Raw genomic sequence first — 17970 nt, 5'->3', positions numbered from 1 at the left:
GGCCCAGTGGCGGTGCTGCGGACAGACGAAGAGCGAGTAAAACTTAATACTTCACCGAAGGCGAGTAAAACGGCGGGGGGTCTGGGGGCCTCCCCCAGAAAAATTTGAATAATGACACTTAATTTGGTGCATTCTGTGCGCATCTTCAGCTTTAAATTGTAATGAAAAGTTAAGATAAAACTTTTGCGGTTTGAACTTTTTCCTTTTGTTGGTTTCGTTGTTGTATTTTATTTCCACTATATCGTTTCTTTTGTATTAAGACAAGGAAAAATAAATTAAATTGGTGAATTGGCTGCAGCCATTATTGTGACAGAAAGCGTTGCTAAACACTTTTGCAATGTATTGTTCTGCAAGTAAGTTAATAGTTAGTTAAACTAAATCGGTTTTAAAAAATAGTTAAAAAAGAACCAAATAACCAAACCCCAAATATGTAGACAAACACCTTTGAAAATGGGCAATTTTTTTGAATTTGGCGATAAATCGCCAATATGGCAACCCTAGGCGCCAGTATGGCAACCCTAGGCGCGCCAGTATGGCAACCCAGCACCAAAACGACGAGCGTTAGCATTGCCAGACTGGTAAACTACGTCATTGTCACGTGACTTCGACTTGGTTTGTTTGCTTTTATGCCGCTCGCGCTTCGGTGCACGGAAAATCGCAGCGCCTCACAGAGCGAAATGATAGCGGTCAAGCTTGAGTGGAAGTCATGTGACAACGAGGTAGTTTCCCTCTCTGAGAAGGCGCTTCCAGACAAAGCGAAAAAGTTGGAAACGTCTGCAAACTTAAACAAATTTAACAAAAATAATGAAAAATCACGACTTGTTTTACGAGCAGAATGAGCCAAAAAAATTGGTGGTGCTGCAGCGCCACAGCACCATTACACGAGCCGCCACTGATTAGGCCTACTCATATTTGAAAAGACATAAAAAATTGGGCTGTAGGCCTATTCAAATTAAAAATTCACCACAAAATACAGTAGCCTAATGATGAGTCACTTCAGGTTAGAATTTACTTTAAAATGATGCGCTTCCGGGTAGTATCGAACTCATATCCTTGGGAATACCAGCCTGACAAATATCGTACACACCACTGATTCAGTTAAAAAAAGGTGTTGAAATTAGAAATTATATATAATATGGCTGGCAAAGAAAACAAGTTTTAAACCAAGTGAACCAAACCAGAACTCCGTTAAAAAGTATGAAAACCAGACAACATAAATTTCTTGGCAATATACAGTAATAAGAAAGCAAAAAGTGGAGCATCTCTCTTTAACTGGTAAAATATTTGAAAAGCGGGCACCTGGCAGACAAAGACAAACACATCTGAAGCAATTTAACGACAAAGCAGAAACGATCATCCATGCAACATACAATAGGAACATTTGGTCTAATTACTCATCTGAGGCCGTCGATACCTGGTTCAGGCAAGGCAATTGAAGAAGAAGATATATAATATGCAATTTTTTTCGTTTGTTCTCCTTTTGTCTTTGAAAGAGGTGAATGAAAAAAATACGTCATGATCGGTCAAATAGTGTTTTGGATTAAAAGACTGGTGCCGATCAAATAAAACTGCCACAGTATTAACATGTCCAGAAAAAAAAAAGTACTGGTGCTAGCTGCAATAATCGATATACTAGCATCTGAATGAACGAGAAAAAGTGGCAAAACGTTGACAGGTTAAAAATTTAATTTATGTTGTGTTTTTAAATTATGCGTTTATGAATTAAATTATGTGTTTATAAATTAAATTTTATTGAAGTACTATTGTGAGTGTTAGCCTGGTCAAATTTTTTAAGGTTCAGACTTTTAGGAAAAAAAGTTATTGATTTGTATCATTAGCCTATCCATACATTCATAAACATTGTTGCAATCAAACAAGAATGGAACACACTAATGACTTTTAAACTGACAATTTTCCATAACCTACATATAAAGTAGATCGATTAATGCATCCAAAAAGACCACCAAACTAAGCAAGAAAAACTTTAAAAACTTGTTGGCTATGAGTATGAACTTCTCCAAATTTTTTATTTGGCTCCGGAAAACAAATTTTGGTCTGAACCAGAGTGAAAATATAATTTTGTTTTTATTTTTCTACTGGGGTTTAAAATGAAGAGTTCAGTTCAGTTTATTGTTTTGCTGGCGATAAACAAACAAAAAGTACATACAAATTGAGTGTCTATCAGCACAGCGGGGTGGCAACGAAAGACCTGTAAGGTCATCTATGTCAACTGCCACCTGTTGCAGTCTAACACAACACAGTAATAAAAAGCAAGCAAACAAAAAACAAATAATATAAACAAACAAGAAGAAATATCAACATTAAAGCAAATATGAATTAATCACCATATATTCAAGTATTTATTAGTAGTAGGCCTACGTGTCATGTTTTTGCCGTTTTTCCCCACTTCTGCTTTGCCAAACTATTGCTTCCACATATTTAATATCTTTAGTACATAATTTAAAATCGTTTAAATGAGAAAATATAGCCTTGTGTTCCGGACAATCGTTCACCAAATCAAACGTCACATAAAACCGTTATGGTCTACAACTTGACCTAGCTGGCATCTTACGTCATGGAATATTTCTAAAAATGAACACAGATTTCACCATCATTTGAAACACCTGTGAAATATTTCATCATTTTAAATCTTGAATTGCGAAATCTTGCGTAGGCTAAGCCAAATTTACCTGGCGCTGTAATGGACCTTTTGCACATTCAAAATCACCAGAGCGTGACGTTTGAGTTACGCGGAGTCTGAGGGTTAAGAATCGCTTGTTTTCTACGGTTTATGAAGGCGTTTCTTGTTATTGCAAGCAAGCGTGAGGTCGCTGGCAGGTGAAAGTAAATTTTTTGTGTTTATGAATTGTTGTATGTTATCGGTACACTTCAGTTCTTGTTCGTTTTAATCATAATGTTGGCTAACAGACTAGGAAAGGCAATTTAGGACGGCCATTGTGGAGCGTGTGCATTTTGACCGGGAATTATAGATCACGTTAGTGGTAGCCTACCTTGTCTTGCAACATTTTCTTTTCATTCTGCATAACATATGCAACAAACCAACCACACTTCATTGGTGATGCCAAGCATAGTCACTGGTATTTTCCTGTCGAAGATGTGAAATTGACGAATTTTTTTTATGGCCCACTCTCTACAATACATGAATGCGATGGCGTGCAATACTTCGTGTATTCAACACATCGTTTTCACTCATTTGAGGCCTACCTAGGAAAGGAGAGATATTCAAATGTAGACCAATACCATGTAGGCTAAATCTTTTTCTATAAGAAACCTTTTTTCGGCCATAACAACATCATTGAAGTGCAGTGCATTAGCAGCTATTTTCTGCTTCAGAAGGTGAAACATCCACTCCTCTGACATATTTCTTTGTCACTCACATTACCAGTGTAGCCTACAACTGAGATACAAACATAATAGCCCCATTTCTTAGATCAACTCCCATTAATCTAATGCCTTTGCAGTGTTCGTACTTTTATAGTTCGAGTACGTTTGCGACTGACGGTGAAGTGAGGATGGTGTTTCGAGACGTACTTCAGTGCAGTCGATGGTGATCATGGTGCTTGAGTAGGCTAGTCCTTTTTGAAGTCTAGCTTCATGGCTGCTATGATGACATCACGATGACGGAATATGTTCAAACTAATCAACCTTGAATACATGAGATGAGATGCATTCATGAATAAAAAATACGGTGTACAGTACGAATGCAGAAGTAACACCAAGTCTTGTGCCTAAGTCTGTATAAAACAAACCCATGCGAAGCTTCATCAACACCAAGAAAAATTCATCTTCTACCTCTAGTCTATGTAGCCTAGATGCAGTGCTCCTGTATCATTTTGAGGTATTTCGAAAGTAGCATCGTCATCAAGTTCTGCATCAACATTTTGATTTGCATGCTTAGCTTTTGAAGCTGTGTAATACAGGAAATTCTTCCTATCTTTGCCGGCCAAGATCGCTTCCAATACAGTAAAGAACGGGTCGAAGGTTAACACTTCTGTAGCCTAAGTTTACAACTTAAAAGAGTTTTATTTTCTGGAAAATTATACTGAAACACTGATACACGCCTGTAAAGACGGTAGCCACTTTAACAAGTCGAAATTCTGCCACTGAAATTGACTACAATGCAAGCGCCAACCAATCAGAAAGTGTTATAAGAGGCTACCGTCCAATTGTGACCCTTCTAGCACTCACCCAGAGAGTTAATGCTTGTTTTGAACTTTATTTGCTAATTACAGAAGAAAAAGAGCAATAGCAGTGGTGAGAATCGAACACGCGTCAATGAAATTATTACTTTCTATCCCTAACCCTAACCCCTAAGCCAACCAGCTGACAAAAAATCAATCACTTAATTTGCTTTCTATGATCTTCTTTTCGCCATTTTTTACGTCACTTAAACCGTAGCTTATGATTGGTTGGCGGTTTCATTCTAATCAATTTCAGTGGCAGAATTCGACTTGTTAAAGTGGCTACCTGTAAAGACCACAAAACAACAGCTTAAGCAAACGTTAAGCAATTTATTCGCCTGCAAACTACGCCACTAACTCTATTGCACAGCATTGCAAACAGCGGCTAGTCGTTCACGACTCCAACGTCACGCTCTGTTGGTTTGTTATGCAAAAGGTCTATTGCTTCATAATGCTTATCACTGTTACGTCACAGAAGCTGGTTACGTGCAGTTGAAATATCGCAATTAATTCGTCATTTTAGAATTGTCGTTTTGAAAAGTTGGTCAAATATTAAAACTGTTTGTTTGTGCTTACCAACTAGACGAAATTTCCGTCTTTTATCTCAGTAATTTGTATTGTGGTGACAAGTTTTTAGTGGTGTAGCCTATCGTGTTGCACTCCATTTTCGACAGCCAGTGGTTATTTTTTGCTGAAATACAATTCTTGAACGACGTTTCCAGAAGAGTATTTTTTCGGTGTTATCACATAGCCTACAGACGAAAGGATCCGGGAAATTTATGTTACAACTTTCCCACGAAGATATTATGGTTTACCGCTGAGACCACCTTGTCTGAATAGAGTAGGCTAGTGTTTACGGATAAAGTAAACTTAGGTGGTGGTACTTTTAAACTGTTTTGGAAATACGTTTATAAATTATCATCATTATCCGTTCAGTCTATTTTGACTGTCGGTCACTCTTGAAATCATCTCCTTTCAAACTCCACAGCTCTCGATTCCTCGCAACTTCCTTCAACGTTTTTATGCCCACCCCGCTGTCATTCATCACTATATCGAGCCATCTCGTTATGGAACGATCCTATGTTTCCTCCAAGAATGGTGGTTCTACTTTCTGGTAGGCTACGACTTCGTCTTCACTTTTTTTTTGTCATCATAGAATATTTTGCAAAATTCTGCGGTTGGTTGTCTTTTAACTGATAAAACTTATGCAATTGATTGAGTTTCGCATTTAGCAGCATGATCGTTGCTTACTTCACAGTGTAGATTCTATTAACGATCTGTTTTAGCCTGATGCTGCGAGTTTGTTGTGGCAATATCAAATTACACTAGCTTTCGGAACACAGTTCCCTAGTCATGTACTATGACGAATAGATGACTAGATACAGTGGCGTAGCTAGGGGGCGGGGGGGGGGGACGGACCATCCCGGGCGGCACGTCTGGGGGCTGCACTTTCAGATTAAGATTTTTGATTTTGATTATAATCTGTTAAAAAAAACGCATTTCATTTTCACATGCGTTTTCTTGAAGGGGCGGCAAAATTTGAATCCGCCCCGGACGGCACATTCCCTAGCTTCGCCACTGGCCAGATAAAACTTAGCTCTGTGGGATCATAAGTTTTAGCCCGACGCAGCCAACTGAACTTTGTAAATATTTAGTTTGTGTAAAACATCTAGGCTTGTCGACCTTTTCGAGGATCACTAAACTTTATTTTTGACTGAACACAGACGTTGACATTGTCTAGAGAAATTGCAAAAGTGGAAGATACAAATGTGAGTAGCCTAAAGCAGAGGTTCTCAACCTTCTCAGATTCAAGGACCACCTAAAAAAATTGTGTCTCAGTCACGGACTACTACTCCCTTCCCCTTCCTCCTCCCCATGGAACTAACAAATGTCACTTAGGCTATTGCTTGCTAAGTCATAAACAGTAGTTAGTATTAGAAAGAATGCTACATTTAGAGCTAGCCTTGAGCTTACACATTGCACATTTGAGCACAGCATGTCCAAACGAGATGTAGCCTAATACGTAGGCTAATAACTCAATCGGAGTAAGGGACTGGAAACTCACGAAAAACTCTGAACATTCAAATCACCAAAGTAGAAGTTAAATTGATCCTGCAGTGACTGACTATGGTCAAAAATAAAATTCATCAACAGTTGTTTATTGATGTCAGCATTTTCTGGTTTCTCAGTGAATTCGTACAAATTCAATTGATTAAACAGGTCAAAGTTACAGTAGCCTACCTTGCAATAATCTTGTCTTCCAAAGATCAAGTTTTTTCGTAAAAGCAGACACTTTATCACTGAGAGTAGGCCTAATTAAATTTGTCTGCTTTCCTTGCAGCGATGAATTAAGTTTGTACAGTTGCTTAAAAATGTCAGCCAAGTAGGCTACTTAAGCCATAACAGCAACTCAAAGGCTATAGCTGAAATGAGCAACAAACTTGAATTTTTTCTCTAAGAAACTCTCTCCTCACAGCATCACGTAACTCACAAACAGTCTGTTAAACACTTTTCCCCTTGATAACCAGCGAACTTGAGTATGCACCAGTTGCTGTTTATGATTAAGACCAATATTTGAACATAATGAACCAAAAAGACGACAATTTAATGGATGAGCCTTGATAAAATTAACAACTTTGTTGACCTGATCAAAAATAGATTTCAAGGGTTAAAAAACAACGATTTCAGACTTTGCACGCGGATCACTAGGCAAATGTCCGCGGACCCTAGACCTAGTGGTCCGCTGTGCGCGGACCCTACACCTAGTGGTCCGCGGACCACAGGTTGAGAATCGCTGGCCTAGATCCCTAGACTTTCTGGATAGCTGTTTTTGTAAAACTGCGACGGTATTGATAAATTGTAGAAATTCTCGCATTTTCGTATACCTACTTGCCGAGGCAGGCCCGGTCACATGGCGAAGTTTCGGACTGTTGTTATCTGTGGACTTTTATCCTTTTGGTGACGCTGAAAAACGGTCCAGGAAATGCGTTGCTCGAGCGCACTCGCCGAGAGTAGAACCAGCTCCGCTTGACTTTGCAATTTCTTTGTTCGTAAAGTCAGGCCCGAACTGAGCTATTGATTTTACAACCTGGTGCGACGTTACAAAGCACTATTGTTTTGAATAACCGCATATGTTTTCAGTTCCTACACTTGTAAGTTACAAGTTGTAATGTACGTTGAATTGGACCTTAAGATAATAAGTTACAGTAGGCCCCACCTATGTTGTTTTATGCTATTGTGCACTGAAAGAAATGATATTAAGCTACAATGGATTAAATTTGATTGGTTGGTTTTAAATCTTTATACTCGGACTGACAAAGCCTTGATAGGTTATTCCTGGTAGTTTCGCATACTTGTAGAGGCTCTTGACACAGGGCCGGTTACCGAGATTGACAGAGTGAAGTTTTCCAATTGTTGAAGTGTTGTTGCCGGGGAATTATTCCATCCATTGGATCCCGCTGAATGGAAAGCAGTCCTTAGCATGCGTTGCTCAAGCGCACACCCCGAGAGTCGGACCAGCGCTGCGTGATTTTGAGCCGGGCGCGCAACCACTGAGCTATCGGAGCTAACATATCCACCAAGCCTGGTGCTGGCCTGGTCCTGGTCCAGGCCTCGGCCTGGTGGATAGTGACTCAATTTTGTAAGTTACCATTAATGCGGATAATTTTGAGCAAAACATCTATCCGGGAGCCTTTTTTTTTGCAGAAGCGCAGGCGACAAACATAGATAACGGGATAGACAAATAAAACTAAGCATTGTATTATAAAAAAAACGACGATTCTCAAGTTACAACCATGAAACTGAATTAAACTCACAAAAATGTAACAAACATTATCAAGCATGATGGCAGTGAAGTATACGTTCTCTGTCAAAGGACAAAACCTGAAGTTTGTGAAGCAGCTACCTCCAAAACACTCAATAGAGAACTATGATCCAGTTTGGTTAAAAAAAACTCCATAAATGACATTGAACTTCTGCGGACTATATCATGAGCCGGTAAGCAGGTTTCTTGGAGACAGTAGGCTTTGTTCTCATATCAATACAAGTAGGATCGTGCACCATGGTTTGGTGCAGAAGAAGGGATACCAACCCGGCACGGCTGGCCATGGCCGTTCGGATGCGTCGCTCTTCATCAAATATCTCGTCAATTTTCAGCCATTGCCGGATCCGTTGTAGATCCACCTCGGCACGATACATGGTTTCCCACCTTAAAAGACACCATCAAGTTTATAACCCATGGACGAGATCATAGTCATTAGTCACGCTCAGTAACAAAGTGAATCATATGACCGTGTACCGTTCTCAGCGCTCTACAAAGCAGACAGTAACTTATTAGCACAACCGTGTAGACAGCAGCGTTGGCAAGGGGGTTCTTTTGGACACATGATGACTTCAGAGATTCGGCAAGTTCAAAAAAAAATTTCGTGTAAAAGTGCATTTAGATCAAATACGTTTTATTTAGAAAAATGGGATTCTTTTCTCGATGATTTTGCTGGTAATTGCTGATTGCTGGTGTTCTTCCTTAAGTAGCTTATTTCTTAAAAGGTGTCAGTTTTTTAGCAGTTTTATCTTGTTTGGAGGGCTCTGTATTTCGTTGGTATCGTGCCGAATTTAGTTTCTCAACGGTTCTGTGCCTAGAAGCGGCCCAGTGCATTGGTATCTTGAATCTACTCCTTCACTGAGTTTACAAAAGATTACGATTAAATTTTACCTCGGGTTTCCAAATAATGGCAATTATTGAAAGTAAATTAATTGTAAATTAGCTCTCCCATTTTTTATTCTTGTGTACCCTTAACCGAATATATTAAATAAGCCTTGCCATTAGGTTGTTACACATTAGATTGTGAAGATAGTTTTCTTCTTTCGTAGCATAAATTTATCCCGGTTTGAGAGCCCAAAGCAATACAAGTTCCAGAAACGCTCATAACGAGCTCTCAAAGCACAAGAATTGTCAATCGAAAATTAAATTAAACAAACGCAAGTTGTTTGCTAACTTCTTTTCAATGCGATTTAGACAATGGTTTTCAACTCAAGGTCATCACATCTGAACCACCAGAATCATCAAAGTTCTCTCACTTGAAATGTTTGTTACACTTTCTTCTGGCCAGTCGACAGAAATCTGATGCTTTGGAAGGCGTATTTTCACCATAAATGTCGCAAATGAGCGGGCAACCACACACTTCGTTTTCGGAAACTTTGGGTTCTTTCGTATGCTCTGGGCATAAAACCTAAAAGTACAATGAGAGGTTAGTGAAAAACTATCCATCTGCTATAAAAAAATAAATGCTTTTTAAGTTTTGAAACGTTTATAACATAAGCAACAAGATAGGCTACAAGATATGTAAGCGGTTCCAGGCGTTGAGTAATTTTCCGCAGTTCGCTGCCATCACAAAACAAGAATGCACGTGGCCGCGTACTTGCAGTCTTTTGCAGTAAGTTTGTTGTTGTTCATTGTATACGTCACAAAACAAGCGAGCGGATCCTTCAATTCGGGTCGGGTAGACGGATCCGAACGACATCTGGGATTCTATCTTTATGTAGCATCTGCACGTGTTAAGGATGTTAAAGTTTCTTGAAGCAATGTTGTAATATTAGTTTTATTTCCGACCAGCAAAGCAAAACATATTACCCGCCATGATATAGCAGGGGTCTGGAAAAAGGTAGAAGCGACAAAACGTGAAAGTGTGTTCGAAACCGAAATAAGTTAACAAATGAAAGGATTTGGCACGGTGGCAACACCTTGTATGTTTGTGAATCGTTCATTAGCCATCAGAGAAATTTTCCGCAACGTCCTGCCGGCTGTACATACGCTAAGTTATCATAAGCAGCTAGTGAAAAAACAGTAGCCTAGCACGTGTAACATCATGCTAGCTTAACCACATCTTACTAAAAAAAACTGTGATAATCAAAAATTAATGATACCGTACCTGAGGAGTGTTTGGTTGTTTAATCTACAATTGACGACATGTTTTGCACAGTAAATGCAAACAAAAACTAACTTGTCCATATGCTTTATAGCAGCCTTTAAACTGATGGAATGCCCGCAGACGACACAATATATCGAATGATCCGCCTCCATTTCGTTGTCTTCATCGGTGTCGGTCCGCTTTCCGTCGATGGATAAACTCTTTCCGGCGGCAATGATCGATTCCAGTTGGCGGAATTTCTTTTCTGGAAAATTATGTACCATTGGTTCATCATCGGCATTGAAATGAACAATTTTAACCCTGTGTGGTAATTCCACAACCAAGAAACTTCATGCGCATATTTAGAAGCCTGCAACAAATTTCAATTGATTCAAAATTTTTATGGCAATACAATAACTTTGCGTTTTGAAGCACAGCAATCCAAGCTATTTTGCAAAAACAAGTAAATCATATATTTTTTTTTATATCAACACACTCGCTGAGTGTTGTGGCAATTGAGAAAAAGCGTCGTTTACACATTAATTCAACGATTGGAGACGTAAATCGTAACCTACAAAGCAAAGAAGACAGATTTTGCAGGTTAGGCCTAAAATCTTAAATTTACTAACCATAAGCTGTCAGTTCATTCCTGGCTTGACCCATGCGAGTTCTGATTCTCTCTAGCTCTGCTTTCCCTTGTTCGTTGGCTACGGTTGCCGTGCTGTTCCATTCCTGTATGCGTTCCGGTAAGATCTGGTGTAATCTGCTTCGAGCAAGTCTTCTGCCGCATGCCTCGCTACAATACCTAGCAAACAACAAGTCTGAAAATGAGAAAAAAAATCCTTAAAAGTTCTTTGACTATGCATTTGTTAGCACCTCCAGATGAAAAAATGTAGCCTAACTAACCCAATTGACTTTTAAAATGAATTTACAAAAATAAAAATTGCCAACTTCCTCAAAGACGTTTGCTTTAAAGCTGCAGTAGTTTATTCAAGCATAGCAAAACACAATGTCTGAAGAGCGCATGAGTTTGGCAGATTTACACTCTGCATAAATAATCTGAAAATCCTTTAAAAATTGAGAGTCCACTTACTTTGATGGGACATCAGCTCCGTTGGTACAGCCTGGGCCAAGACATTGCTTGTATAAACCGTAATCTTCAACATTCATATCAGGGGGGATGGCATATTGAGGAAGACTGGGATAAAACGACTTGCTTGGATGTTTGGTTTGTGGCTCATCTTCAACACGCTCGACCTGTTCGGCGTAACCACAATAAAAATCTTGCAATAAATACTTATCACCAAAATTGCATTGAGACTCGGATATTGACCATGACAGCACCAAAGATAAATGACCCCATCAAAGCTTTTTCATGGGACACTTCGTTCAAATATGAGGTTTAAAAAATAAAGACTTTAGTTACAGGAACAGGTGATGCTTTTCGTTTCGTTGCGGTTTTCGTTTTCTCTTTCGACTTTTTGCCGCTTTTCTTGTTCAGACAACGTCGCAACCTGCACCTCTTGATCTTACTCGCCGAGCCAAACCGCTGCTTATCGAAGCAGGTGTCACAAACGCCGCAGTCTTCCTTTCTCAAGCAATGCTCGCATTTCTCACATCGTTTCCTACCAAATAGAAATATAGTGATAATTTTGCTCAAGACAATCGAATTACGTTCACAAAGCACAACGATATTGGGGAAATGGGAACGAAGCCACAATCAATACCCAGTTGTTTTTTTCGTGTCATTATTTTAATTTTTAATGTACATTGTACAAAGTACACATGTCAAAGAAGCAACCGTGAGCACTGTTTTACATCGTTTCAAAGTCACCAGATGTAAAAGCGGCAACTTTTGCCTCTTACGTGTAGTTCGCATTGCATTGAATGGAAAATTTAAATCATCAACACAGAACAGCTTAAGAACAAGAAAACAGCTTAAAGTACGCAGGCTATCTGCATTTTCATCACTTCCATTCTGGCTTGCAAATAAAAACAACAATTGGTGCGGCCAAACTTGATGATGTCCTTGGTTTAGAGTTGAAACATTTAAATCAGATGAATGTATTTTTTTGAAAGTTTTGTAAAATGCAAGAAATCTTTCAACGTTAACTCCTGATACAAACATCGATTAGACAAAATTCGCTATGACTGTTTTTTCGTTTTTTTTTTTGTACGTATGTTTTATAACTTTTGCTGTCTCATCCAAAATACACAATTACACATTTCTGAAATGGGACTTTGAAAATTATAAAATCAGATATGACCGCACCCTAGGAATGCAAAACTACCAAACTTCAAGAGCCAATAATATCAAAATTTAAAAGTCGCAAACAGTCCGCAAAAAAATATCTTTTTTACATTGATTCAACTTTTGTATTTAAAATCAATATGAAAATAAACAGATTTGAAGACTGGGTAATACTAATCACTCACGAGTCTTTTTTAATTTTTTCTTTTTTTGGACGTTCTTTCAAAGTAGGCTGAGTGAATAATTCATCTTTCTTCTTCTCAGCTTGTTTTAAGGGCTTTACTTCAGGCTTTGGTGAGTCTGAACGCACTGATTCTACTGGAGGTTTGCTTTCTGCAGTATGTCGATGATGTGCTAAAGAACACACAACATAGTGAAAAGCTAACATGGCACAAAAACAGAAAACAAAATTTTAAAAGGTAATACAGTAGTTGCAACTTTTATTTTCCTAAAAATAAGATTTTGCTTTCTTTTAACGAAGTGAGTTCCATGATTATGGCTCAAGAAAGCTTGCAACCAATGCTGTGTTGTATATCATAGTGTATACTATACAGTATTCACTATTCATGTTTTAGCTTGCTTCAACAGCTTGTATACGGTACTCAAAAAAAGCAGTGTATTGTAATGCTGACATGCTGTAGTGTATAACATACCTGCTGGTGTTGATAGAGTTATTCCAACATCATTATCACTGTCTGAACTGTAGATTTTCAATGCATTTTTTTTCTCATGCAGGGAAGGCCTTCGTGTTGATTCACGGCTGGGTTCCCACGGTTGGTCTCTCTCATACCTTCCTTTCGGTTTACTAGATTCAGCCAATACTGGTGCAGAAGCCGACTTATGAACCTCTCCTGTTGCTAAGAATATACACAAGTGCATTAAATAGATTACACCATAAATAACAGCAGAATTTTTAAATAACTTTGATTTGTTTTGTGTATAAGTTGCATGAATGTATGTACCGTACCCTGCAACTTTGTTTAAATGTTTGATACTGAACTATTTCATTGAGTACAATGATTAAATAAAAGCAAGTGTTATAACATAAACACTATTTTACCAGACTTAGTGGTTAGCGTAATGTTAACTTAGCATCAATCTTTTTTGCAACAAATCTTCTTTTTCTATACAAATTTACATGACAGGAAATTAACAAGCCTTAAAGCAGCCGGCGGCCATGGCCGCTAAGTAGTGCTTAAATGACCGTTGGTGCTACCTCCTCAGTCGGCCAATTTGGCCGCTGGATTCTTCTAGCTAGTTATTTAATTTCACAACAAAATGATCGTGGATTAACTGTCGAAAACATCTAGTATCAAAGAGTGATGCAGAATTAGGTCAGCTCGTTATAATCACCACTGTTAAATTGTGCGGAAACATTTGCTATTGTATGGAAAACATCCAGCTGCGATCACCAGCTATAAGTCTTGTTTGTAATTCCCGAAGTGCTAATTTACATCGGCTGGCAATAGTGTCATTTTTATGTCAATTCAATGTTGTCGGACATTGAATCGTTGTTAAAAAGGAGAACTACCCAGACAAAAAAATTCGTCAATTTTACCCTAATTTAAATGACTGCAAACGTAGAATCAATGTAAAAATGACGGATTATGTTATCTGGGTAGGTTAGTTGACATCCGAAGGGAAAACACGTGTCTTCATAGTTGAGAAATGTTCCCGCTGTGGGTTAGTGACTTCACACCCTCAATGGTAAGGGTCTGCTACTATTCGGTGAGTCCGATTCGGTGAGTTTGATTCGGTGAGTCCGATTCGGCGAGTTCCTAACCTCTAACCCTAACCCCAAACCCTAAAACGGCAATGATAATTAGGCTACGGTACCCAATAATTAAAAAGAAAATTTGAAAAAATCTCCCGTTAAGGGATCGGACTCACCGAAACGGGCCATTCCGCAATGGTAACATCATAACGGTATGAATGGTCAGGTTTTATGAAAAGCGGTATGCAGTTGAAACAATTTACTGAGCAGCGAGCAGTTGAAACAATTTAGTATCGTTAGATGGTCCCGCAATACCGGATTACAATCCCGATGAAGCAGTTATTGCATAGTACAACGATTCTATAATCGTCGTCGCATTCTATAATAATCGTTGTTGAAAAATGAGGTTGTCGCCCCGACTTCAACACTAAGTGATCATTTTGGCCTTGTTGCAAGTTTAATTCTATTTACTTGTGCTATCGTTATTTGTATTTTGGCCTCCAAGCACGCAGATTTGGCCGCCGAGAAGGAGCTCTCGGTAGGCCACAATGGATGCCGGAAAAAATCACGAGTTTTAAGGCCTGAAATAAGATTCATAAAATGTGATAAATAGGATAACCAGTTTCTCTTAAAAATCACTTGTCCCTTAGATATGACAGGATTGACAGCATAAACAAACGATTAAGATGTTGTTAATATCAAATCACTTCTTGTGAAGTGGCAGTGCCAAACTGGTATCAATAATTCACAATTATCATACAGAACAAACATACCAAATTTCTTTTTCTTTAATTTTAATTTCTTTTTTTCTTTCATGCGTTTTTTAAAAGATATTTCTTTTTCTTCTACTTTTTTATTCTTGCGGTATCGGATTTGAAGAAGTGGATTCTTTGTTCGGCAGGTTTTACAGTAAAAATACTTGATATATTTTGCTTCTTTTTCAGTAATCTTTATGCAATCTCCATGAAACCTTTCAATATATCAAAAAGAAATCATTTACTCCATACTTTCTAAATTATAGGTGACTATATATCTATTGCAGTGACTAACAAATAATATAGAGGGTTTGATGAAAACTTTTACCCCTTTAAAAAATTACTCACTGGATTAAAAAATCTTTACATGATCTGTGGACTAGCCCGCATGATCACAAATCCTTACCTTACTAGATCACACCCAGTTAATTTAAAATTATCAAAAAAATATTTCCAATATTTGTAAAACTTGGAAGTAGGTTGCACAACAGCTGCAATCTGCATGCAGCTTCACTAACTCTATTCTTTAAGTAAAACACACAAATATATCATAGACAAATAATGATAAAAAGAAGAAAGAAATGAAACAGGCTTTGTTTTCAATGCTGTAATTAGATGTCAAACAACTAGTAAACAATGTAAAGTAAATAAATAGTTTTAAAGGTTATATACTAATACAAAATACAGTACATCATTTAAAACTTTGTAGCCTACACCCTTATGCATATTAATTGACTCAAACCTTTTAAACAGTTAACAATATCATTTTCATCAAAATAATTGTTTATTTGCATTATTTTTTATTATCTTTTTACATTTTAATACAAAATGTGACCACATTTATTATCTATCATCTGTAAAGTTCACTTGGGCATGGAGTCAATTAAATTTTTACAGTTTTCCTGTATATATTTGTTCGTCGTAGAACCAGATCTGAGTTATGGCCTCCATCAGCTTGGTTTTGGTTGTACAACCCATTTTGCAGAGACAAGTCTTCATCGATTATAAACTTTCAATAGGATTTAAATCTGGTAAGTCTCCAGGCCAGTCCAACACTTTTATCTTGTTTAATTTGAAAAAAATTGGTCACAATTTTCGACGTATGGCAAGGTCCTGTTGAAACACGCCTGAATCATCCGGAAACACCTAGTGTGATGCAATAATGTGGAATCTCTTTAAAAAAAATTTTTAAAGCCAATGAACTAACATCATTAAACAACATGACCAATGACCACTACAATAGAAATCACTTTAGGATTGATTGATAAAACAATATCATCAAAAAAACTGTTTTGAGTCAATTAATATGCACAAGGGTGTATAATAGAACATGACCTGTGAACCATACGCTGATTTATATCTTCTTAAATGATCATGTTGTTGAGTTTTAAGCATCTAAGATGGCAATGTGTTGTTCTACAGCTGATCAACATATTAGCAAGACAATATTTGCAGTGGACATCACAATAATGCTTAATGCAACAATTAAAAAACAAGTATATATATATATTTAGTATTTACCATTCTTCACATTCATCACACATGATCATAAACCGCTCAATATCTGGAGTTTTGCATATACAATATACAGGCAACTCATCGTCACTCATCTTGAAGATGAATTCTTCTTCCCTGATCTGCGTAAAACACTCCTAACCTAGAGCTTCAAATACAGTACGATAGTCTAGTAATCAGTAAATAACACTGTCAGACAGATGAGATGTTTCAATTTTTCTATACTACGTACACCATTACAAACAACTGGAAAACTGGTAACCATAGTTCCATAGCATACCAATCTATATACTATACACAGGTCTTGCAAACCTGCAAAATGGACGCCGATGTAATTTTGAACTTTGAGCTAAAGTTACTTTAAGTGTGATCACTGAATCTCAAATCACTGCAAAATTTCTATGGCATTACCCCGTTAGCTCAGTGGTTACGCGCCCGACTCAAGATCATGCGACGTTGGCTCGGTTTTTAGGTGTGCGCTTGAGCAACGCATTTCAGGACTGCTCTCCATTCAGCGGCATCTAATGGATGGAATAATTTCCCGGCAACAACACTTCAACAAACGGAAAACTTCACTTTGCCAATCTCGATAACACCGGCTCTGCGTCAAAAGCCTCACAAGTACGCAAAACTACCAGGAATAACCTATCAAAGGCTTTTTCAGTCTGATAATAAAGATTCAAATTTCAAAACCAACCTACCAACATTTGAAAAATGATAAATCTTTATGCTTTATCTCTTCTTTATTACCAGAGTTGCCAGATGTTTTTCGGATTTGCACCATAGGTGCCTAAATGTGGTAGGCACTTTAACATTACCCACTCGTCGAAAAGCGTACTCGCGATTCAGCTGATTTCAGTCATGTCACTCGACACGTGATATTCTGATCGAAAAATTTTGATACAAAGAAATTTAACTGAATGCTTCGCTACAAGCAGCGTTGCCTACTGGTTAAGGCAGAGGAGTAGTAATTTCCATTTCGTGTGTTCGATTCCCACCCTCTGCTAATACTATTTTTTCTTCTGCAACTGAACTGAATGCAAGAAGGATCTTAATGACTGCAATCAATGGAGTTTATAAGGAAAATTGTGACTAAAACACAAAGCAATTTCACATTGAAAAGCAGGCACTCTTCGACGAGTGGGTAATGTTAAAGTGCCTACCCCTAAATGTAGTCCATGATTAGTAGGCTTACAGTAACAATGGCACGTAGTATAGTAAGATTATAGCAACGAATGATCGGCTCAAAAGCTGGGGTGAAGGTAAACCTGAAGTGAAGAGCCTAGCCGGGGTAAAACGCTGTTTTTTGCAAACCTTTTGTGAAATAACTCTACACTGCCACCACTTTGGTGTATGCATACTGCATTGTTGTGGCTGGGTATTTTTGAACCTGAAAGAATCCAAAAGAATGAAGCTGTAGAAAAAGTTTTCATTTTTTATGAATATGTTGTAAAATTTAAGAATAGCCTACTTCTTCACTGCTGTAGCCTACTCATTAAGAACAAAATTGAGAACAAAATTGAGAAGCAAATTCCATGTCACCAACGGAGTAAAGCAGGGAGGGGTTTCAAGTCCTTACCTGTTTTCTTTGTATATAAATGACTTATCGACTGAATTGAATTCCCTA

The 17970-nt window shown here is 37.9% G+C and overlaps 1 protein-coding gene across 1 annotated transcript; it reads right to left on the bottom strand.

The window, feature by feature from the left end:
* Positions 1-7944: 7944 nt before the first annotated feature.
* LOC145772098 (CXXC-type zinc finger protein 1-like) lies at positions 7945-16527 on the bottom strand. The gene is made up of 11 exons (XM_082583935.1): positions 16350-16527; positions 14847-15043; positions 13013-13216; positions 12545-12713; positions 11535-11733; positions 11202-11365; positions 10738-10913; positions 10202-10373; positions 9620-9746; positions 9279-9430; positions 7945-8409 (listed from the first exon to the last, which is right to left on the bottom strand). The coding sequence occupies exons 1-11, from the start codon at positions 16436-16438 to the stop codon at positions 8184-8186; spliced, it is 1875 nt and encodes a 624-aa protein (XP_082440061.1). The 5' UTR covers positions 16439-16527; the 3' UTR covers positions 7945-8183.
* Between the last annotated feature and the right edge of the window lie 1443 nt (positions 16528-17970).

The sequence above is a fragment of the Aplidium turbinatum genome, chromosome 1 (genome assembly GCF_918807975.1).
Source record: "Aplidium turbinatum chromosome 1, kaAplTurb1.1, whole genome shotgun sequence".
NCBI classification, from domain to species: Eukaryota; Metazoa; Chordata; class Ascidiacea; order Aplousobranchia; family Polyclinidae; genus Aplidium; species Aplidium turbinatum.
Note: the sequence above shows the minus strand (reverse complement) of the source record. Positions and strands in the feature narration are given on the sequence as shown.